At 48.3% G+C, this 24,128-nt stretch overlaps 1 protein-coding gene across 1 annotated transcript in view; it reads left to right on the forward strand.

Moving 5' to 3' along the window:
• NAT8L (N-acetyltransferase 8 like) overlaps window positions 1-9,585 on the forward strand; it is a 35,876-nt gene extending 26,291 nt beyond the window's left edge. The window contains exon 3 of the mRNA XM_075420380.1: window positions 1,456-9,585. Within this exon, the coding sequence (XP_075276495.1) occupies window positions 1,456-1,823 (368 nt within the window). The 3' untranslated portion in view covers window positions 1,824-9,585. The remainder of the gene's footprint in view (window positions 1-1,455) is intronic.
• Window positions 9,586-24,128: the final 14,543 nt, after the last annotated feature.

Below are 24,128 nucleotides of genomic sequence, written 5' to 3' on the forward strand. Positions count from 1 at the left end.
ATATGGAGCTGTTTTGGGCAAGTCCTGCAGTCCACAAGAGGAGGATGGATGCACATGTCCGGACGTGCATGGGGGGAGCTCAGAAACAAGCCAGGCCTCACGGGTTGGAGAAATGGGTGGCGGGAGGCTGCTGCGGGGAGGCCGGGTCCTCGCGCTGTCTCCGCATGCATGGAGCAGCGCTCGTGGCTCTCCGGTCCCTCAGGGTGCAGCAGCCAGCCCCGTTCATCTGGCAGGGCTGCAGCCATGGCTGTGAACGAGCTCTGGGTGCTGGCTGAGGGCAAAGGGTCCCTGGGGAAGAGGGATGGTCTTCCTCCGCTCCTGGGGACTTGCAGCGGTTTCTCTGCAGTGGCTTGCCTTTCCTGTGGCATCTCTGTTCCAGAGTGTTCTCCCTGCTCCTTGGCATGCTGTGTACCGTGGTGGGAAGGGGCTGAGACTCGAGGAGGGGAACTGGCCGCACCAGTGCCCAGGGCTGGGTGGCATTGCCCGCTGTCCTGGGAGCCCTGAGCCGTCAGGGCCGCTCTTGCATTGCACCCAAACAGCAACATCCGTGTGAGTCCCGTCAAGAGGTTGGGACCGTGGCTGGGTGTCTGGCCCACGGCCGGCACAGATTTCCCTGACCCAGGGAGGCTCTGCCACCTCCCTGTCTCCCAGCCGTGCCTGCTGTGCCCTGGCACAGGAGCTCCCGTCCTGCTCCCAGCTGGCTCCCTGCCTCTCGCCATAGCCCCGGGGAGCGGGGCTCAGCCTTGCCCTCCCCTCAGCGGCATCTGGGTCAGATCCTGCCCTCTCAAATTGCCAGGGATGCTTTGTGCAGCACCCTGTGCTGGGTTTGGAGACCGCGGGTCTGCCCCTGGAGCACGCCAGCTGGTGAGCCGGGTGATGCTCTGCCCGCGCCGCGGGTGAGCTGCTGGCCTGGAGGCGAGACCCTCTGCGAAGGGTGGCTCCTAGCAGAGGAGGGGTTTGGCAGCGAAGCATCCGAGGGGCTGCCTGTGCCGCTGCCGACTCTCGGGGAGGGAATGCAGCAAGAGGCAAAGGTGGGTTGGGCAGTGCTGGGGGGGAGCCGGGACTCTCGGTGGTGAAGTTGGTGGTAGGACAGGAGAGCATGACTGTGTGTGGGTTGGAAGCCACCCATCGTGTGCCACCATGAGCTGAGGATCGTTACCCATCCGTGACAGCAGTTAAATGCACTTTGTATCAGTTGGTCCCTAGGAATCTCACGTTTTGGTTCGTAGCAACTTTCCTGTGCATTTTCCTCTAGAAAACAACATTCCCTTCACAGTGTCAGGGGACAAGAAAGCTTGGTCCTTATTTATGGGGGTCCTTAGTCCCCACACGTGACAGAGAGGTGGTTTCTGACCCCAAGCCCGGCTCCCGTCGGCGTGCTCGTGGGCGCATGCCGTGCCTGTTTCGCCTGTCCGAGGCAGCCGGCAGCTACATGTGCTGCTTTATCTCCCACAGGCTCCTGCTTCTGGGTCGCCGTCCTGGACGGCAACGTGGTGGGGATCGTGGCGGCACGGGGCAATGAGGAGGACAACACGGTGGAGCTGCGCCGCATGTCCGTCGACTCCAATTACCGCGGCAAAGGCATCGCCAAGGCCCTGGGCCGCAAAGTGCTGGAGTTTGCCGTGCTCAACAACTACTCCTCCGTCGTGCTGGGAACCACGGCCGTGAAGATGGCAGCCCACAAGCTCTACGAGTCCTTGGGGTTCAAGCACGTGGGTGTTGTCGAACATTACGCCCTGCCGGGGATGACGCGCTCCTTACTGGAGAGAATGTTCTTCCAGCTCCGCTACCACCGCTACCGCCTGCAGCTGCGGGAAGAATAGAAAAACCCAACCAACCAAACGAAAAAAGTTACTTTTTTTTTTTTTTTTTTTTGCCCATCTCCTCATCCCCCTCGAAAAATAATAAATCGCCCTCCTGTTTCTCGTCAGAGTTGATTTGCCGACCTTGGGCCGAGTGCTGTGTCCCCTGATGCCATCCCTTGGTTTGCCCCGTGCAGCTCGGTCGCCCGGCGCTCCTTCCTCGCATGTTGTGGGTGGTGGTGCCGGGGGTCCCGCGAGCCGGTGGGACGGAGCAGAGCGGAGCGGCGGCCTCTCCTTCCCAGGTACCTCTAGAAAGCACAGAAACTGCGGCTGCGAGACAGAACCGCTGCGCTGGTGTACATAGTCTTCTCCTTTTCCACGTGTAAGATAACATGGTGATGCATTCAGAATAGCGCAGAGGGATTACCTGAATGCAGTTTTCAGTATTTCATCCACCAGTCAGTAGAATATGCATTCGTCTCACCGTTAGTTACTGGTTAATAGTTTTCAAAGAAGAAGTGGGGGGCGAACCCCCCCCGCCCCGCTTGCTGCAATGCATGCAGAGGAACGCGCGTGCACGCACTCCGACCCATCGCGCTGTCGCTGCGCTGGCGTTGCCTCTCCTCGTCCCGCCGTGCATCCGAGAGACCCCGGGCGCAGCCGGTGACCGCGGCTCGGCTCCGTTGCCCCACTCCTCCCCGAGCCAGCACAGACTGGGACCGGCTGAACGCTGAGCCCCGTTGTACCATAGCGTGACGTCGAGATCAAACCGAAATCTCTCCCTAAATATCGAACCTGCAGTCCTGGGCCAGACTCCGCATGTGCGTTGGGCTTTCTCTTTGCTGCCTTTTGGGGGTTTTTTGTTTGGTTTCGGTTTGGTTTTAAGGGTGGGGGGATTTTTTGTTGTTGTTGTTTTCAGTTTTGGCTTTTGCTGAATGGTGTCGTTGAGGCGTAATGGAGGCTGCAGTTCCCATGGCAACACATTTGCACATTAATGTGCGCACCAGCCTAACCACTTCAGAGAAGCAACATGTGACGGATAATCGCAATTTTGGGGGAGCACCGGGGCGGAGGGGGGGAGCGCACTTATTATCTTAACCAGCTGCTTGTTTGATAAATGTAGATGGCCTCACTGCAGCCTTCCATCAAAGGTAATTAACTGCTTTAATGATGTCAGATTTGTGAATCGTACAATGCAAAAAGCAATGCAAAGCAGATTCGGCATGCGTCTGTACCCGGTATGTATGTACAGTGCCTGCCAACTAAAGAATAACCAAGACTACAGCTTCTTCTAGCCTGAGATATCAACTTTTATAACTTATTTAAACAAATAGCAACTTTGCATGAATTACATCTTGGGGAAAAAAGAAAGATCGGTAGGTTTTAATTTTTAAAACGTGGTATTAGATGTATAAAGAAAACCATTTCTGGCTGCACTTAATTTGGGGTGGGTGGAGGGGTTCAGCTCTGTTAATACATTTGAAGGGGAAACCCCTTTAATTTAGTTCCTGGGGGGGAAAAAAAAGTTACTATTTTATGAAGTATTATGCTTGTGCAGGGGGAGAAAAAACCCGACACCTATCATGATGAGGAAAGTGCAGAGTACGTGTTGACCATGCTTGCACTTGCAAACCCGATGGAAGCGTGATGGGGAGAGCTCCGGCAGGGAGCTGGAGCTGGGGGGCAGGCGGGGGGCCGGTGGCAGGGACCCACGCGTGGGACGCTGCCCGCGTCTCGCTCCCGCCGAGCGCTGCCCGTTCCTCTCCAGCCAAGAGCTTGCCCAGTGCTGAGATGCGGCCGGGAGGCTGAATGAGGGCTTGCCCCATCCCTGCCGGGGCCACGGACTGGGCACCAGTGCCGGGGATGGAAGAGCCGCTCGGCACGGCCCCGGCAGCGCGCTCGGTGTGCGGAGACGGAGAGGCAGAGTCCCAGTGTGTGTCCCAGCAATAAGGGGGGAAAATGAGGATGGTGAAGGGCACTGTAGCAAGAGACCGTGAGTTTAATTAACAAAACTTCTGTATGGGGCACTATATTTTTAAAAGTCTTTCTATGCTGTACATTTCTCCTGAAGCTGAAATAATGTACTGTTGGTAGGGGTTTTTGTATAGTGTACAGAAATTGGCAGAATATTTTCTTGCTGCATTCAGTGATTTATTAACCGAAGTAAAATAGACAAATATAGTGTTAGCAAAAGTTGAAAGGAGAAAAAAAAAAAACAAACCCAAAAGTTTGTGCCTTTTTTAGTTTATTTTTCTGTTGCTATATAATCACTGCACTAAAACCTTTCCAAAGGGGAAAAAAAACAAAGCTAGTCTCTTAGTAAGGGAGGAATACGTAAAGACTAAATTGAGCGTTAATTTTTTTATTGGGATATTTAATTAAAAGAATGTTGCTGGTTTTATTTGATAACTGTGCCTTTATAACAAAACTCCACATCCTGTCAGAAAAGCCAAACCTGGAATAAATCCCACCAGATCCCACAGACACAGAAGTACCATCAGGTTACCAGTATTATTTTTAAAAAACATGTAAACCTTAACTGATGATACTACAGTCGGTATCTGACGGAGTTGCCTGGGAGAGAGGTGCTTTGGAAAGGTGCAGCTTTTGGGGTGCCGTCTGTGTTCCTCTCTGGGCACGCCGGGTGCCGGAGATGCACAGAGAAGGATTGAGTCGTTGCCACTTGGCCGGTAGCTGCCAAGCAAATTTCTTCCCGTCGCGCTTCTGCCAGTTGCTCCGTGACCAGGCTCCTTGGCAAAAATCCAGCCGGTTGCTCCCGGCTCGCCAGCCGGGACAGCTCGTTTCTGAAGGAAAGGGCTGGCTGCCAGCTATGCTGGGTTTTGCTTCGCTCAGAAGGTGGAGAGGGCCTGCGGGTGAAATGCCGCTGATCCTGGCCCTGGGTTTTATTGGGAAGCCCATGTGGCTGCCGGAGCTGCATCCCTGGTAGCAGCAGTGGGATGCAGGGGTATGGGACCTGCAGCCTTGCTGCTGCTTTCCCACCCAGAGCTGCTCTGAATAGGATTAGACAAGGTTGGGCCTAAAAGCACCAAGTGCTACTGTCGTTTCACCTATATTCATGGGAAGCTTCCCTGAATGTGACAGCTCCAGAGCCAGAAAGCCTCTTCCCACTGCTCTGCATGGCCCCTGGGCTGCAGACCATGCCAGGTTCAGCCACTGTCCCCCCAGGGTCCAGCCTGCCCGGGCCAGCATGCTGACAGACCACGGTGCAGCTCACGGGATGCACATGGAGGCTGAACGGCCTTCCGTGGACCCATCCATCCACCCCCTATGCCTCTTCTGGGGTGCACTGGTTTGAACAGTGCTGCATGGAAAAGATCCCACAGCTCATTGCTTGCAGCCCCCCTTGGGGAGCTTCTTGCTTCTCCTGCAGCAGATAGCCATGTTTAGCACAGCCCTGCATTGGGACCATCACCGACCCCCTTTCTCCAGGCTGGACTGTCACCTCCGGACTGCTCCTGTCAATATGAGCTAGCAGGGGAGGCTCCGAATTTATTTTGGTGGTGTCTCCTTCCAAGGAAACTCCTAGCTGGAGTGTGGGGAAGAGTGGAGCATCTCTTGGCTCTTAGCCTCAGCTGGTAAACGTGGTGGCTAGGAAGAGTGCTTCAGCCTGAGGTGGAGGGTGTGTTGGAGGTGTGAAGGAGCTTCCCCCCACTGTGCCAGGTGCCTGCTTTTGCTTTGCTGTGCACATGGGTTGTCGCAGCCCACTGCCCTTGCACTGTGTGTGCCCTGTGATGGCACTGGGGATGCAGGTTCCTCGTGTGGCAGCTCTCCTTAGCATCGTGGGTTTCTCTGCTAAACCCTGTGCAGTGGGTGCTGCCTGAGTGTCCTCTGCTGGGAGGGGACTGGGGCAGAGCCCTTGCTCACGGGGGAAGGCAACTTACAGGGTCAGGGGGTGATGTCCGTGTAGAGGTCTCCCTTTAAAAATAAATAAAGGAAGAAATAAAAAATGAAATTTTGCATGGCTGTGGCTGAGGTCCCAAGGCTCAGGGCTGCCCCAGCGCTCCGACACAGCCTGGGCATTTCCCTGCGGAGCGAGTGGGAATGCCCTGCGCATCCGGAGCAAAGCAGCATCCCCAGTGCACGTAGTATTTGGCAGTAAGCTCTGGGGGAAGCTTGGCCCCTGGACGGTCCCAGGCCAGTACTATTGAGCAATTAAAGCAACAAGGAAAGGGGCTTCTAATCTTACTTGAAACCCTTGAACTGGTATTTGTCGTAAAATCGTGCTGTGTTTTCTCTCCGTGAAGCAGACGGCACCTGCACGATGCTTAGAAACGGCAGCTGTAATTCACCCCTGCCGGGAGATGCCCTTTGCAGCCCTTCTCTCCGCAGAGAAGTTTGGGGCACGGCCATCAGCCGAAAGCCGTTCTTTTCCCTTACCTCGCTGCTGCAGTGCGGTGTGCGGGACGGTGTTTCTGAGCACGCCTTTGCCGCTCCCCGGGCGCGCTGCAGGCTGTACCCACGCACAAGATGGGGCGTCAGGAGCGGGGCTCTCGCCCGCGGGTGATGCACGGTCCGGCCGCTCTCGTCTCTGCAGCACACACGGCTCGTGGAGCGGCTGGGGGGGTCGGGGCTGCTGCGGGGCACTGCCCGCTCGGGGAGGAGGAGGGATGCAGGGCCACGGGGTACCTTGGCTGCAGGGCTCTTCATCTGGCCATGGTGGCAGGAGACAACTGGCAGTGTAGTCAGCCCTGTCAGGGAGAAGCAGGCTTTGGCTGGTGGTCACCATGTTTCCAAGGCGAAGCTTGTTTTAAAAGACGTTTGTCAGGAGCAGGACGAGTTTAGCAGTATTATTAGAAGACCATAAGGATGCTCTGTGCCCTTCAGGCCCCAGTTGTGGTAGCACTGCGGGGTTGAGTGGTTGGTCCCGGCAGGCAGCGTGCAATGGGGGTGGCCTGGGGCGCGGGGGCAGGACCAGCGGTCGCGATGCTGCAGAGGCAGTCGCACCCCCAAACCCAGCGTCACAGCTCGCAGGGCGCAAGTTGTTCCTCTTCTGCTGCAGGCGGGATGGATCCACCTAAATTCTTAAAATCCATGGGGCCAGCTTTGTATCTTGACTCGTTTCAGCATCATCTTTCAGTGAACGCGGGGGTAATTTCCCCAGGGATGTCTGTCCCTGGGGCTGGGACCTAGACAGGGCATTTCGCCCCTGCCTTTGTCCCCACGTGAAATGGGGGGATGCTTCATGCCAGGACGTCTGGTTTTAACAGTCCCGGTGCAGGAGAGGCGGGCCTGAGGGTCAGCAGGTGCCTGTTGGGGGTCGGGGCTGCCTGGCGGGGTCCAGTGCTGCCGACCGGCAGCAGCAGCAGCAGGTGCTCGGTGCCTGGAGCGGATCAGGCCTCTCTCTTGCCATGGCAAGCGGCACGTCCCCACCGGGGAGAGCAGGATAAGGCCCGGGAGGGTGAGAACAGAAAGTCCTGTGGTCAGAATTCCCAAGGGAACCATGGTTTTACAAAACCTTGTCATGATCCTTGCTGCTGCCCATCGCTCGCTGAACCGTATCTGTCTGTGGCGCAGGTCTGCTGCCTCGCGGTTTGCAGGGTTTGCTGGCCGAGGTGCAAACGGAGAGAGACTGACTGCAGGGACTGCCAAACTGCCAGACACACAAGGGCAGGGACCTGCTCCCGTTGCCTCTGAATTAACAATCTCGTTCTCAGCGTGCTGGGAACCTGTGTTTCATTAGCGCTAGTGTGATGCTGTTGGTGTGCACTCGATTTAAAGCTTAATAAAGGCATTTTAATTCCATGCTAACTGGACACTTGCAGTGGAATATACTGTACCATGTAACGAAACAAAGGGATGCAAACTGTTAAATGAGCTTTAACGTGCAAAACGATTGTTTTCTCTTTTTTTCCTCCCTCAAAATATATGCACGCAGAATCTTGAGCAAAAAAATGGTGTGCTCTTGCATCCCTCAGTCCCAGAGACTATGCACAGAGACTATGCTTATCTCCCACCAAAAAACTGCTACCTGAGTGGTCGTTTGGGGTGCCTGTCATTGAGAATAAGACGAGAGAATAATTGGAACACCAGAGAGTTTAGTTAAAACACAGTATCGTTTAAAACAACAAGCTCTAAGTCAGCATTTGGAGTTTGATCACTGTTTGACATCGCTGTTCAGTGCGGTCTTTGTATTACACGATGGTCAGCTGCGGGAGAGGATGTGCTTTTAACATCTAAATAGTAGAAGATGGACTTACTGAGACCAAGAGCATAACAAATACATAATGGAACTGTAAATTTATTTATGAGTAACACGTTTGAATGCAGAAGCAGCTATTGCTATGTAAGCTTAATGAACATACAGCTAACATTGTTTTCAATTTCTTTTCTTCCAAAGCTTAGTCCGTTTGACTTGTAATATGTATATTTGCTTTTTTTAAAATATAATTAGGTTTAACAAAGCATCCATTGCTTTGTGAGTTGTACTTACGATTGTGCTGGGCTGTTAGCTTTAAGCAGTTTGTGTGATTGTGTTCTTTTATTAAAGCGAAAGTCTTCTTGAGAAATATGCGGGAAAGGGAAAGGGAAAGAAAATAATATTTTTTTGGTAGTGTTAAGCAGATGTGTGGTATGCATTTGGAAAATGTCCAATGTCAGCTGAAAAAAAAAAATGGGGCTAAATTGTTATCAGAACTGCTGGTGTTTAAGGCAGTGGCTTTTGGGTTCATGGGTTACAGGCTAAATTCCTGCCTAAATGGAAACCAGGATTCCCCCAAACAGTCTCTTACTCTGCATCTCTTCACCGTTGTACAAGACCGATGTGAAATGAGTCTTGTGTTTTCTATGTTCAGCATAGTGTGTACTGTACTTTGTAACAGGAAGCGGCTACAAGTCCTCAAAGAAATATGAACGTATTTTAAAACAGCAATAATTACCACTGTAAAGCAAATGAGCATGTGGGGGGAGAGCACAGGGAGATAGTTAATGAAGATGATACCGTTAGGAACACACTGGCATCAGTGCTGCTGTTGCACCTGGGGAGCAGGACCAAGTGCTAGGAAAGGCCATCGGTCTCTGGGACTGGACATCACCTTGGCAGAGAACTTGCCCGTGTAGGATCCCTCCGCCTCGAGCATTCTTTGGCGTTGTGAGTCCTTACGCGGCGCAGGTCTTTCACCGTAGCCTTAAGGGTGAGTTATTGCAAATACCGTTCCTGGTGGGAGAGACAGACAGAAGGAAGAGCTGTTGGAGTCGCACAGAGGAAGGTAAATGCTCTTTGCCACGGTCTCGTACCCCTGTGTACTCTGCTACTGCACTACTGGGGCTCAACAATAGCAGAAAACAGAATAAACGAATAGAATTTCCCGATGGAGGGAAGCAGCAGTCAGCTCTGTTGGAAAGCTGTCGGCGTGCTGTCAAGGCGTAGCGATACAAACCCGTTCCTCTAGCGTGATGGACGCGTCGAGACGTGTGCGAGTTAGCCCGTGGTGTGCTTTAGGCATCTGAGCTCCAGCCTGCCCGGCGTCACCCCGGCACAGCGTGGCCTCTCCATCTTCCGTCGGCAGAGCCCCGGGAGCCGGCCAGCTCTCGAGGGACAGCAGGGCGTCCTCAGGCAGGGTCGGGCGAGGTACTCTGGGCGAATGACTTGTAGGTACTTAAGTTCTGTTCCTGATGGCCGCTGTAACTGTGAAAATTAACCAGACCTGCTGTGATAAATTTGGTTATATAAGGTTTATTTGGTTAATTTTTTATAAGTGAAAACTGAAAAGATGAAAGAGAATTGTAATATGAAAGCAACTGCTGTAAATAATGTACGAATGAATAAAATCTAAAACTTATGTCAGTTTTTTCCTAAACTGTATTGCTGTCAAGTTACTGACACCACCGTGCAGGCGGTGCCTCCATCTTCTCCAGCTGGTGCTGCCCTGCGATGACGGGACCCTAACCCTGCGATGACGAGACCCTGACCTGGCAGTGATGGGACCCTGCCCAGCCCTGGCCACCAGGCACAGCTCTGGCCAAGGCCATGTGCTGCTGTCTGCTGGCTGAGCACCTGCACCCACAGCCCCACCTGAGATCGCAGGTAGCCCTGAGGGATGTCCCGTTGGAGCAGAGGACAAAACAAAACCATGCGGGGAGGGGAGGTGGGGCTCCAGGCTTCAGTCCCATTAGGTGCAGTTGGAACAAACCGATTGCTGCTGAAATGGCCTCTGGGGCTGTTTATTCCTGAAAAGTGGTTTCTGGTGGCAGTTATAAATGGTGCCAGGAGAGTCCTGCCAGCCAGCAGCTCAGGGACAGCCTGGCAAACCGGCTCTGGAGGTCAGCCATGGGCCCGGGGTGCTGTCACCTTCCCGGTGGCGCAGGTCGAGGCTCTGGGACGCGCGGGGTTATCTGGCTGAGCAGCCAGGCAGCCGCACGGAGCGTAGGGCTGATGGCTTGGCCATATGGCTGCGTCCCCTGTCACTGGCCTGCTTTATCCAGATGTGCAGACACCCGATAGCAATATCTCACTCGGAGGAGGGGCTTATAACCCACCTCTGGGACTGATAGTGATATCTTGTGGGGTTTGGGGGGTTCTGTGGGGGAACAGCTGTAAGTTCACTCATGTGAAGAAGCTTTATTTTATACCAAAGCTACCAAAAAAACCCCACCTCCAAAACTGCTATAGTGAAATAATAGGAAAGTGGCAACAGAAGCTGTATTAGTTTGAGAAGCTGTGTTGTGGGTGCGCTCTGTGCCTTAAAGCACCTCAATTAGCTGCTAACTGGGCTCTGACTTTTCACTTACAGGCCACACATTCCTGTTCTGGCTTCCTTTCCTTCTCTTTCACGGTGGCTTGTTTCACATAAAAAACTAAAATTCATGGGGACAAGGACTTTGCCCCCATGCCCTGTGTCCCCAGGCCTGTGCCTCATGCTCTAGCTGAGAGAGGACTTCATGATCCCTCCCCCCACTGCAGGCTCCCCAGCACACCCACCAGCTATCTACACCTTCACGCCTCCTAAAAAGCCAAAGCAAACCCTCCACAAGCTGTCCGCCCCGCCGTAACTGTGGCCTCCCCTCAGTGGCTTGGTGCTCTCACAAGGAAAGCCGGGAGCCTGAGGCTGGATCTGGGCAGGGATGCCCCTGGGTCGAACATAGCTGAGCACATGAAGCCTACAAAACTGCTTTTAACTTGGCCAAACAAGCCACCAAAATGTTCCATCTACCTCCCTATCTACCCACCTGTCTACCTTCCACCCATCCATGCTAGCCCACCTTTTGCCAAGAGACATAGCCATTAAGTCCCGGCTCATAGGCTCCCAACCACACTCCACCACAAGCCCACAGCCCACTCAGGCAGCCCCTTACTGCTGGCTATGTTTGGTCTATCAGGTAGGCCCAGCAAATGGTGCTGTGGCAAGCTCTGGGGTTTCTCCAGTCCTCCCCATGTCCCCACAGCTGCAGGAGCTGGGGTCATCTCATATCTAGGCTTCACCGTGAGCCATAAGCTGCATCTCCTTGTGCTTATCTCAGCGGCAAGGGCTGATCAGCAACGAGGAGGACTGCGTGACCCTATGCCTTAAGGCTGTGTTTCTCTTAGTACAGGCTGAGGTGTGTCCTGAGCACGTCAGGCAGGGTACAGCTGGGGCATGACGCACGGGTAGCAGTGAGTGTGGCAAGTGTGATCACTGCGGTGGGACACGTGGTCTGGTCGCACGGCAGGACCTCCAGCCTCGTGGCTCTGGGCTGCGTTTCCACTCCCAGTCAGCAGCTCCCTTCCACAGGCCATCCCACCACCACCCGCCAAGCTCACAGAGAGCCCTCACATGTCCACTTGGCTTCAGCCAAAGGAGCCACTGCTAAGTCCAGCAAGACCCAGCATCTGCTCGGAGTGCTCCTGAGAGTGTGCAGGAGTCAGTCCAAGGTTTCCTTCCCCTGTTTACAGTCTTTCACTGAGCTGGCTCCAGCATTTCTCTCTCCGCTCCCTTACGCATCCCCCGGCGCACAACGCCGCTCCCTGCTGCCTCTGGTACACAGCCGTAAGTATCACAGTTACCAGCTCTTCCGTTTTAACAAGCATGAAGAACTTGTGTGCTGCAGTGACGGTGAGCAGGTCTCTTCCCAAAAGATCATTTTGTACTGCGGTTATTTACCACACTAGCGGCCAAAAACAGCAAAGCAAGACAGATTCGTGTTACTTCCCCGTCATCCCAAGACACGGCCACACTCCTCGGGGAAGCAACCACCTCGGTGAGAGCTGCCCTTCGACGAGGACTCCTCAGCAAGCCGGCCGGGGCTCCGCGGGACGCCTGCGTGGCTCCCTGCCAGCCCGCGGCTTGGCGTCGCGCTTACGCGTGATTGCCAGGGTACCTGCGGGCCCGGGCAGTTCTTACCACCAAAGTTTTCCAGGCTGATCCCTCTACAAGGTGAAATCTGTAGAGCTATCAGCTGTGTCAGCAGCAGTTATGTATAAAATGTTGGAATAGCGGCTACTGGTATGGGAGGAAGAGTGTATGGACCATGTTTACGGTCATGTGTGTTAATACAGTTTCTTATAAAATTTGTCAAATTTGTCAAGAAATTAGCCTACTGATTTCTTTGAGGTACATTTTTGTTCTTTTCTGTGCTTGGCTGCATTTGCAAAAATAAAGTAGATTGAACAGCTGAGGTCAGTTATAGCAGGAGAGGGAGGAGCGTTGCAGAGAGATGAATCTTCTCATGTGATGTCAAAGGCAGGGTCAGGTGAATCGTGCTCTAGAAGTGCTCATTTCTCCCCATTAATGACCAGTCCAAGGTGAGTCTAGACCAGCCCAGCAGCAGATGTCTACCCTAAAAATGCCTAAGGTGAGATAAATCCTAACATGATGTCTGTAAAAAAGCTTAATTGCACCTGAAACCTCAGTGAAGCTGAAGGACAAACAGTACCCTTTTTTTCAGCAAATACTCACTAGGGTTTTAAAAGCAACTGATTGTAATCAGTCACCAAAACTTAAAGCCTTAACAGTGAACAATGCTCCCAGAAATAATCCAAAGTGGTTGTTAAGGAATCAAAGGTTTGGTGCTGTGGTAAAGACAAATCACTTGCAAAAACTTGGTCCATGATCTGGTCCAGCTCCAGCTGCGTTGGTTACCTGCATTGTGGTTTCCGCTACTCACTAGAGAAGTGTGACAATCAATTGCTTACTTTTATTGCTTATTTATATTACAATCTCATTGCTTAGTTTTTTTTTTCCTGAAGAGGAGGTAACCGATAGAGTAGGAAAAGAAGAATAAACAGCTGCTTTGTATTTCTCTGCAGAGAGGTAGGTGGAAAGGAGGAAAGGCAGCCTACAGCAGACAATTACTTTTGACTCCTCTTTATTTTTACTCTTTTTTGATTAACACTGAATAACAGCCATTAAAAAATCAGGTTCATTCTTTCAATTCTGTTGGCTAGGGACAACTTTGGTTTACATCTGGTGGGCTTGTTTGTGAAAACAGAAGCTTCCTCTGCCTTCTAAGCTGAAGAGACCTTTTTTCTCAAGTGCAGGAGAGAATGGTCTGTATGATGAGATGGGCTTCCAAGATTAATCTTTTGTGCTCTCTTCTTTGTGGAAAGGTAAAGAAAAACGTAGTTACTTAGTCTTACAGGTTGTGGCTTCTTTAGGAACATTTTAAGGAACAGAAGAAGAAGGTAGAAGCCAGCAGACTATATAAACCCTTTAAGCAACACTGTACTAGGTAGGCATTTTGGCAGAGCATGAAGGGGAAGAGGAAGAAGGTTCAGCACCGAACCAGGATTCACCACCAAATGGGTTCCGGGGAAGGCTGTTCTCACTAGCACCATCAAAGAGTGTCTGGGGAAAGGATGACCAAATGGTTACAAATGCTCGTTCTCGGTCTTTGCCTGGTGGCGTCCAAGGCAGAGAACCGTCAATTCTGGCATCCCATCATCAGTGATGAGTTCCTCCTCCCACCTTTAACAGCTGGGAGGCCTCAGAGCTACTGCAATCCAGTTAGAAGGGGGAGATCAAGCCTTCAAACCCAAGAGGATTACACCAGAAAACGAATTTAGGATTGGATGTTCTTCTCAGCTGTGGATTTTCTTTTTTCTTTTTCATGGAGATAGAGGAGCTGAGCAATCCCAGAGGTGCTTGCAGGGTAGTTAGTCCTATTTGAACTGCTTTGGCCTGAGACAAAGCTGCCTGCCTTGAACAATGACCTAATTCTAAATGTGAAAACTGCACAGATAGACAGCTAAATTTTTGCTCCAGCTCCGAAGGTGGCTGAGAGGAACCAAAACCAGGAGACTTTGTGCCAAGCCTCTTAAAGCTGAAGGCACGGCGTATGCTGGGGGAGCAGGCTTACCTCTGCCGCTGTGGATGCCTAGGGAAACATTCTCCAGCTAACATCACAGGTAAAGCCCATCATGAATATACACAGAGGCAAATGCATGACAGAGAAGCAGTTCTTCCTTTCATTTTAGTGCAGGATATCCAGCAAAACATCACCTAAAATGGCTTTGAGGTTAACCACAGGGAAAAAAAAAAAATCCACATTACAATTTATGTAATTCTACTTCATGTTGTGAAGATTAGCTTTCTGTTCAAAATGTTCTCTAATGCACAAATGAAGCCTCAAACAGGCTTTTCTTGATTATTAGACTGCATATATATGTCAATTCATCTAATACGCCATAAAAATATGTGTATTTCTGTAACAAAGCTACCATTTTTTTTCCCTTACGAATGTATAGATGTATATTATACATCCACCTCTCCCATTGAGTCCACTGTAAGAAAGAACCCAACTGGAGACATTCCTTTTGCATTGCTAAGTGTGGTGTACGGGGTTCAAGTGACGGGGAAAATTACGCTGACCTACCACTACCTGCATTCCCGTTAAGTTTTGTAGGCGTTATACATAGAAGAAAAAACATTAGCTCTGTTCATCAGGTTTTATATCAATGTTAAGCGGGACGTCAGTGTGTGCTGGGAATGGTGAGGAGCAAATGAAAAAATGCAAAGCCTTGCCAACAACAAAAAAAAAAAAAAATCATGCTGAAAACTGAGTTCTACAAATGTGGTAGCGTGACAGCTTTCCAGTAGCTGTTATGCTACTTTGGTTCCCAGGCAGCAAAAACTTGCATGGCTGGCACTTGGGCACATTAAACTGCAGCAAAAATGTCCTTGATAAGCTATAAAATTTTCACGAGGCTGTATAAAATTTTCACAAGGCTGAGCTGTTTCTCACTGATGCTGGATCTGAACTTTTTATCATTGCAATGTTATTCTCCTAAATGTCAGCTCATACCTGCGACTGTCACATGAACCCCTTCGGGCTGGCCGTTGGGAGGAGGACTGCAATTCCCCTTCATGCTTCAGGTCTACGCAGTGTTCAAAACCAGGGTTTGAGATTTGGGGCATCCTGGCAAAATTCCCTCACTGTGACTTGCAGAAACACTGCATTTAGCGCAGGCAGGTGCTGGTTTTTCACCCTCATTCTAACACAAGCACAATAGGTTTTGATATGAGTAGTAATGCTCTCTAGAAATACAAAGAACATGATTCAGCTGGCTAAACATAAGGATCTGGTATCATTTGAGACACCCGACGTTTAGACGACTTGAAGTGAGCCAACCAGACTGTGTGCGTTGCGTCGGGAGAGCTAATCAGCTGGAGAGGTTGCTGCAGTATTGTTGTCTTCTCCCTTACTCTCGTGCTGAGTCATTTGGGCTTATTATATGTTATGTTTACATATCACATGAAACAAGTCACCCAGATAGCTTGAGCACTTGCAAGTTATGTAGTCTAAAAAATAAATATCCTTTCCCCTAAGGGATTGTTTATCTTCCTAGATCCTGAATATGTCTGAGAAGCACAATTCAATCACATGATTATCTGCTATTTCTACAGTAGCCTTTTAATTAATATCACTGTCATGACACCTCTAGTCCCAGGAATGTGCGCTGCCTATGCGTAACTAAAGATAAATTTCAATAGGACAAATAATAGTGAAATGAGCAGGGTACATGATAAAACAGTTCCTTTGTCATTCACTTAAGCAAAATTAATCAAAACACTTCAATATGCTAATAAACTGCAAAATTATTCTTTGAGATGGTTTGTTCCTTCATCATGTCATAGTGTCAAAGGATTTGTCACCAGTGCTTCCGCACAGATTTTCGGTATTTTTTTGCATACGTAAAGGAGTTTAATTTTCCCTTAAGGGAAAACAGCACAGAAGCTCAGGCCTACAAAAGGCCAAGTCAGATGTATAAGAGCTGTGAATTTAACATACTTTGAGCATGCTAATATAGAATAATATATCTAAGTCTGCATTACTTTCTTTCCTGTACTCTAAAAATCATTCTTAGAAACCTATTTTTAAAAGTTGCATGATTAAACTGAATAAATATTTTTTCACCAATGTGCAATAGCCTAATATTCCTTGTATGTAAATAACGACATGTTTAATTGCAGGCTACAAAGCTCACTCTGTAAGTGTTCGGGTTACAAAGGGGCTGCAAAGCTCTTGCTTGCAGTGTTGTATATTACTATACAAAAATCTATGTTAGGTGGAGAATGAGGTCAAGGTACCGGCCAACATTCAAGATTGTTTCTTTGTTCCCCTTCCACTAAATTAGAGAGTGTTACACACATCTGTTTACATTCACTTAACCACTAATGAGTTTAATAAAGGTTGTGTGATTTACATGTTGTAGAGCGGAATAAGACAAGTTCAAGCCACTCTCACTTGAGTACATCCAGCCCTGAACAAGAGGCTCTAAAGCAGAGTGCTCATAGCTGGGACGCACTCTTCACGCGCGGTGAGGTTGACTCTGCCAATTCCACACATTTTATGAGTTGGGCCACAGTCTCTTTGCCCCTCGTCCCTCCTGGAACACCCATGGGGTGAGGCTCTAAAGGGGTTCCTCTGGGTCTGTGAGTCCAGCGGAGGGGTTACAGCAGGAGGCAACGTGGTGCAGAGCTTCCTACAGGACCTTCACTGGAGTACTCACCTTCACGAATGGCCTTTGCAGCCCACGCTGTGCTCCCTGCTCTTGCAACACCACTGAGCTACCAAAACTGTGCTAAGGATGAATTCTTGTTAGGCGTGTGGAGGCACTTGCTGAAATGCAGTACATATATATCTATATATAAAAAAAGTAACTTTTTCGTTAGTTTACTGGGACATGAAATTCTTGGAAGTGAGATACCTATCTCAGTGTTACTTCCCTAGTAAAATGTTTTAATTAGAGCCATTTTATTCCTACTTAATTATAATTTCTGGGAGTGCTACCAAAGTTAAGACATTTAACTTGTAAATGCCAAGCACTTTATCAGTCCTTCTTAGTCTAATAAAACCTCTTTATGACTGCTGCCTAGAAACCATCCCAATTATGACAAGTCCAAGGCTTCAGACAGGTCGGTTTGAATTCCAGCTCTCACTTAGTTTACAAACAGATGAAGAATCTGTTTGACTCTGGCACTGGAGTCCCTTGGGATGGACCATAAAAGGTCACATTCAGTGCAGGTGACTCCAAAGCAGTCTCTAGAGATGTGGCATGTCAGAGTCTGAGGAAAACAAGAAAAGTAAGACATTTCCCATAAAATCTATTTGATACAACCTGCCTTGGTGATAGCGTCATGCCTGTGTCCTGACATCATTGCTGCCAGAGGCTGCACTTTCACAATCCAGGGCCATACCCTGATGGAATGAGAGGACAATGGGATCGTTCAACAAGGAATTGATCTGACAACTCCAGCTCTCTGTAAGCAAAAAATCAAGAGCTATCCCAACCTACACGGTGAGGAGGAATGCCTCGGCCTGTAAGCAATAAAGTGTATGGAAGAGTAGTGGTATACTACTGATAGTAGTGGTGTACAGACCTAATGTCTCAGATGGAATTTCAAACAACCTCAGGCAAGAAATTGTGACGCACTCTGAGATACGCGCTGGAAGGACTGCTGTGAGTCGCATGTCGTGGTTCTTTAAACCTCTTACTGATGCTAAAGCTACAAGTGAGTCTTGAGACTTTGGATCCCTGCACTGATGTCCAAGTTCAAAATTATCAGTATTGAAGAGTTCAAACCTTCCTGTTAGTTGCTTAATCACAGGAAGCTGAAAGACATAGGCTTCTTTATAGCATCTTCGTGCTTTCTGAGTTGTGTCTTTTCCATGCAGGTTTCCTTTAGCCTCTGTTTTACCTGCTGGATTCTCTCATACCTCTAGTCTTTGCGGAAGGGAACCCACATTTTTCAGTTGTATATCAGGAAGTGTGTTCAAAACTGTTTTTTAGTCCAATAGCTTTATGAACCAGGCAACAGGATGGTTTGCTTCCCCATTTCGTCAAGGCAGGGAAAGGAAGTATCTGGAGATTAAACTATTTTAGTCTACAATGTTCATGTAGGCAGTGAAAGGATTTCAATTCCACAGTTTCCCCACTATTACTAATGTGTTTAGCTGCATCACAAACAGGACAATAAGCTGGCAGATTTGGAAAAAAACAAGTATAAAAAGAGACTTTGCTGTTGCTGGGGAAAGAATATCCTTGGGCTAAGAAACCAAATATGTCATTGGCAGCTGTTAGGTACAGAAGAATCAATGAGTGAAAAAGAGCAGGAGGTGGAGCGGGGCGGGGAGTGAATAACACCTACTGCCAAGATAATTTATTGAAAGAACTGAAATATAACAAAACTCGAAATGAGTTTTAAGGCCAAGAGATCACACAGAAATAGCTGAAATACTCCCTTTTGGGTCAAAAGGCAATGAAGAGGAAGCGGGGACACGGAAGTGCAGCCCTGTCTCTGTACCATTCGTGTGGAGCATGAAGCAGGACGCGGAGGATGTATAATGCAGGAGTGATATTAAAGGTAAAAAGTCTTCCACCTGAAAGGCAAAAACCAGGCATTTCACTGGGTTGTACCTGTGGGCAGTTACATACCAGAGAGTTAATCCTGCTTTGTTCTGATATACATGCAATGACATGTTTAAAACATGTGAAGCATTGCCCGAATCGGAGGCTGGAACCAGAGTCTGGGCCCTTCTGTGGGATATGGTGACTCAGAGCCTGGACAGTCATGCTCCGTTTTTCTTTTTTTTTTTTTTTATAAGCTCTCTGGCAGAGCAAATATTGATTAGTTCATATACAGTGGCCAGCCCCAAGAGGGAGCACAGAAAGCGCCTCGGCAGAGCATCCTGTAATCTGGTGGTTCGTGCATTCCTGTGGGTGATGGATGTTGAAAGCCTTTCAGGGAGAAAGATTTCCTACACTTCGTAGATAAAAGAACAGGAACAGCAGCAACATCCATTGCTCTGGCTGCCTTGTGAATGAAGGAACTGCCGCTTAGAACGAAAAGTGGTGAATATCAGTCGTAAGGAGGTGAATCCCAGAAGATGGCACTTAAATCCCAGAGGGGCAGAATCAATCACATTGATCTGTGCACAAATTTTTTGTGCAGGTTACTTAGGTATTCAGAGGACTGGAAAACATGGAACAGATCTTAAGCATTTTATGGAGTTGTAAGTGTGTATCTGATCCTAAAAATGCTACGTGACACTAACAGTCTGCCAGCTCCTGCTATTCCTGCCTGGCTGAGTAACACTGAGTAATCCTGATTCCCCTGCCACCCCCAGCTGAGGAAAAGAGAGATCAGTAGTTCATTTGACCCAAGCTGGACTTCTAGATAAGCAAAGATAAATTACCCAGCTCAGCAGGTCATTTACAAACTGGAATAGTTCCCTGCACCGCAGACGGCCACACCAAATGCACGAGCAGGAACCGGTGTGCTGGGGCTGGCACGCAGGGGATACACAAATGCAGTTTATGGCCAGCTGGAAGTGTAAGGTGTGCTGTGGTCCACACAGAGCAAGCCAAAGGTAATGCTTTTCAGGTTGTGCCTGTCAGGTCCTGACGGCTTTTGAAGGATCCATCCTCATCCTCACCTTTGAATAAGCAACAGGTGTGTAGGTTTGCTCCCAAATGAAATGACAGCAGTATTTCTGAATAGAGCCTTCAGACAGAAAAAGTTCAGTGTTTCTGGCTGAAAGGAGAAAAAAAATCAATGCGTAGATGCCTCACAACGATGTTATGAGTTCTACTAGCTGCACCACACGTAGTATTTAGTACTATGAGCCTTTACGCCCATTTTGTGATTTGAGCTTGTAGGTAGCAAAGGTATGTTTTTCTCCAAATTGAAGCAGGGAAAAAATAATCTCTAAAGTCATAATCGTGTATCTTAAACATATTAGGATACATGGAAATAACATTTTAAGAAATGTATATGTTGCCCAACATTGAAAGAAACCCAGCAATTTCTAATGGAAGACTGATGATCACAAACTTTACTCCCTGCCCAGTCTTAGGAAGCTGTCTGCAAATCAACCTGGGAACAGAGTTTTATGTCTTTATCACTTCTTGACCTTGTCACTTTTTTCTAGTGAAAAGACCCTAATTTGTAAATTGCTGTGTTTAAACAATCTTATAGGCTGTGAAGTTGCATATAACAAGAGTGACAGTGTAAGGGAATGTGTCAAAACCTCGACCAGCTGAAGAGTCACGTACGAAGACAGAGATGAGAGCTACCAGTGCAGGCATCTGTGGGAGCTTCACCTTACCCGCTGAAAATGCCTCCCTAAGACTTGCGGAGGGGACTCCCGTCACCAGCCCTCAGACCTGACCACCCATCCTGTCCAAGAGCTTTCTGATCAAGACGTGCCCCATTTCCACAGTCCCGGTAAAGCCTGCTCGCCAATACATTGCTGCAGTCATTCCTGTAACACATTATCCATACGGCATTGGGAACGAACAGTCAGTGGCAAGTACAGAGATGTGCAGGGAGAAAGGGAAACAACAGAGAGCGGCCTGGAGAGCTTGAACACTACTGTTTTTTTCTTGTTCAAAAGAACAAGATCTTTTAAAGATCAATGATGAGTCAGAAGAAGAACCCTTAACCATTTTTTTTCCCGTATGAAGAAAAATCCGTCTGCACTAGTTGAGACAGACTCCATCAGAAAACTCCAGTTTCTTCATCCCAGTAAAACTCCAGTGACAAAAAAATATTGTTATGGATTCTTTCCCTGATGCAAATTAGAGCCTGACACTGTCGTCCAGGTAGGCTGCAGAGCTGGCCTGGGTGGGTTTCTAGCTGGGAACAACTCAGCAGGAAAGCAGAGTTCTTCAGATCTGCTGCTGGGGGCTACTTGGACTCACAGAATAACTGAGGCTGGTAAGGGTCTCTGATGGTCGTCTGCTCCAATCCCCAGCTCAAAGCTAGGCCAACTGCAAAGGTATGGCAGGGAGCTTTGTTTTCACTTAGTACAGAGCCTGTCCAGAACTAGTAACGTACATTGGACTGGAAGCACCATCATTTTGCGTTAGAGTTGTAAAACGGAGGGTCTGATGTGCTGGTGTCATTGCAGAGCCAGTGGCGCTTTTTCCAATGCTGTGCATACTGTTCTCCAGGCCTTCACCTCAGAAGCCAGAACTGGAGCTGGAAAGGATGCTGCTGGGCTACTCAGTCATTGTCCCTGCCCCAGTGCAGGATTAACTAAGCAGAAGTCTATTCCTACAGATATCTGTCTACCTATCTGTCTAGAAATGTATAGTAATAGATTCCACGAGCTCTATTCAAGTCCATTCAAATACCTAATTATCGTTAGCGTTCTTTAGAAAGGCTTGCTTAACACCTTCGCTAGTTACACCTTGCTGAAATTTAAGCCCCTATCTTCTCATTCTGTCTCCAGGGGACCTATAGAGCAGTTTATTGTCATCTTTATGACAGCCCATTTCACAGTGGATGATTGCTTTCAGATCTCTCCTCAGTCTTCTCAAGGTTAAACGGCTTCAGTTCTCTCAGCCTTTCCTCACAGGTGATGTTGTCTATAGCTCTGATCACTCATGTTACTCTCCTGGGGACTCCTGCTGCTCCACACCTTTGCTGAAACACAGTTCTGAAAACTGGGCAGAGCATTCAGTCGAGCCCTTGCTGGGGCTGACGCGAGTGGAGCGATTGATTATACCATTCCTGGTCGCTATGCAAACACCTACAAATCCCCAGGTCTTTTCCTGAAATTGATACCTAATGAGCTGTTCCCTGCGTTTTGGGAAAAATGTTGCCTACAACTGGGTAGATGACTGTTTTTGCTTGTGTGCGAAGCTTTGCACTTATCCTCATGGAACTGATTCTTTTTATTCATTTTATACTATTATTCCACTCTGTTAAAATCCTTTTGAATTATAAATCTGTTGGCCAGAAGGATTTAAAGCAAGATTTAAATTCTACAAAAGCAATATAAACAAGATTCAGAAGCTTCCCAGGAAAGAAAGTGATGACTCATTTTCAGAAAAATATTTGTTTTACTGTGCAATTATAAATGTCTGAACAATGAATGGCCCAGACTGAAGGGGTAAGATGAATTAAAGAGGTGACTACCAACCTGTTTACTAGGGAATGGAAGGTGTTAAGGGGTATGGAGAACGCCAGGAGAAGGTTAAGGTTTAGGTCACATATGAGAAGAACTGAAAGGACTAAAAATAATTCAGCTCCAAAAGAAAAATCAAATGTATCACAAGCCATAGTATCAGAAGCAGCACAGCACACCCAGAGAATTTGACTAAAGCCCAACATTTACAAGACTTTTTTAACCTCATTTGTGACCCACAGAGGCCCCAAGGGAAGATGTTGACTTCTCCCAGCTCATGTGTTACAAAAGCTCATTATATTTAAAGGAAAACCTCCCTGGGAAGCTTATTTAATCACAGTTCAAGTGAATGGACGGGAAGGTAAACAGAGATGGGGATTGCTGCCAGGCGAGTAGGGTGGCCCAGCTTTCAAACAGCTGTAGAATTTATTCATTGTAAAGAAATGAACTTCTTCGAGGTGTCCTTCACATGCAGTTTGGAGTCAATCATCAGTCCAAGCTGGCTTTGGGGCACAGCTCAGAGTTAAAAACTAAAGAAAAAAAAAAATTCTGGTGGAAGTCCTGAGGAGACTTGTCTGCTTCACCTAGCCAGAAACCAACAAGACATTTAGGATAAATCAGCAATCAGCTAATTTCCGGACTCAGCTGGATGTGGACTAACGGATCAGTGCAAAAAGGCCAAGGTAATCCAGGGAGATAATTAATTTTGCCTCAGCCAAGTCTGTGCAGAAATGCAGTGTAGCAGGCAGCAGCCACTTGCGGGGAGGATAGAGATTGATTCTCAAGAGCCTGTTAGTATAATTCTCTGCTTGAAATTGGAAAATGGGATTGTAATCTGATGCATGAGACTTCTGAATAATTAGAAGTGAGAAATTCAGTGTGCACAGCAGATGCATCTGCCAAAAAAGTGAAGGGGGAAAAAAAAAGAGAATTTCTACAGTCAGTTTTTGATGCCACGGAAAAATTGATCATGAAATGAACAACTGCAGTAAAAATATAGTTAGCTGGAAAACAGTTTCCAAAGTGCCATAAATGCATAAATGCCATGCCAAAAGGTAGAAGGAATCAAGCTGAGCACACAAAGGTTAGCGGTAGAAAGATAAGCACATGATTAATAGTGAGACTTCTACTATAACAGTATCTATGAAGTGCAGAAGAAAGGTTGGCAATGGATTAAATTATCAGTGTAGGTATCAAAAGCTGAGGAAGAAAGAACCTAAAAATTATTCAGCTAATTAGCCTTGAATGGAGAAGGTGACATGGAAAAATGGAACAAAAATGTGTAAATGTTGGCTGGAACTTGGACCTCCAGAATTCAAAACACAAGCAGAGAGGGTAGCGAATTGCCTGGACTTACAGTGGATAATAAAGATGCACTTGATAGCACGAGAGGCTCTTAGAAAAATGGGTGGTAGAAGCACACTTCAAAGATGTCTCAAGAGAACCCGCTGATTGTAGGCTGCTGTTTTCAGTAGAGATGAGCCGATCAGGCTGGGGAAGTTTCCCAGGAAGGCAAAGACAGACATGATTGAAACTTATTTTCAATCCCAGAGACATCCTGCCTACTAAAACTATTGCAGAACGGCAGAAATAAGGACTGATGCCTTTCCACTCCCTGAACGTTGCTGACAACCTGCTAATACCAAAAGGAAGTCAGCCAGCCAAAAGTGAGCCCGTGAGCCAGGGAATGTAGTAAATGCTGGCACAGAATGAGGCAACACAGGTGGGAAGGAGGAGTGAAATCCCAAAACACTTCTGGGGCTTCTTCTGGTACAGGACTGTGTACTTTAATGCAGTACAGCAGAATATTTGAAGGGAATTTCTGGTTTGCCTTTCAACCAGATGACTGCTCTTGTCCAACTGAAGAATGACATAAGATCATGGGAAAATTCAGGTGGGATGGGACTTCAGGCGGTCTCTAGTCCAACCTACTGCCCAAAGTAGGGTGAGCTATGCAGTCAAGACCAGGTTACTCAG

This window comes from Opisthocomus hoazin, chromosome 5, assembly GCF_030867145.1.
Source record: "Opisthocomus hoazin isolate bOpiHoa1 chromosome 5, bOpiHoa1.hap1, whole genome shotgun sequence".
In the NCBI taxonomy this organism is placed as follows: domain Eukaryota; kingdom Metazoa; phylum Chordata; class Aves; order Opisthocomiformes; family Opisthocomidae; genus Opisthocomus; species Opisthocomus hoazin.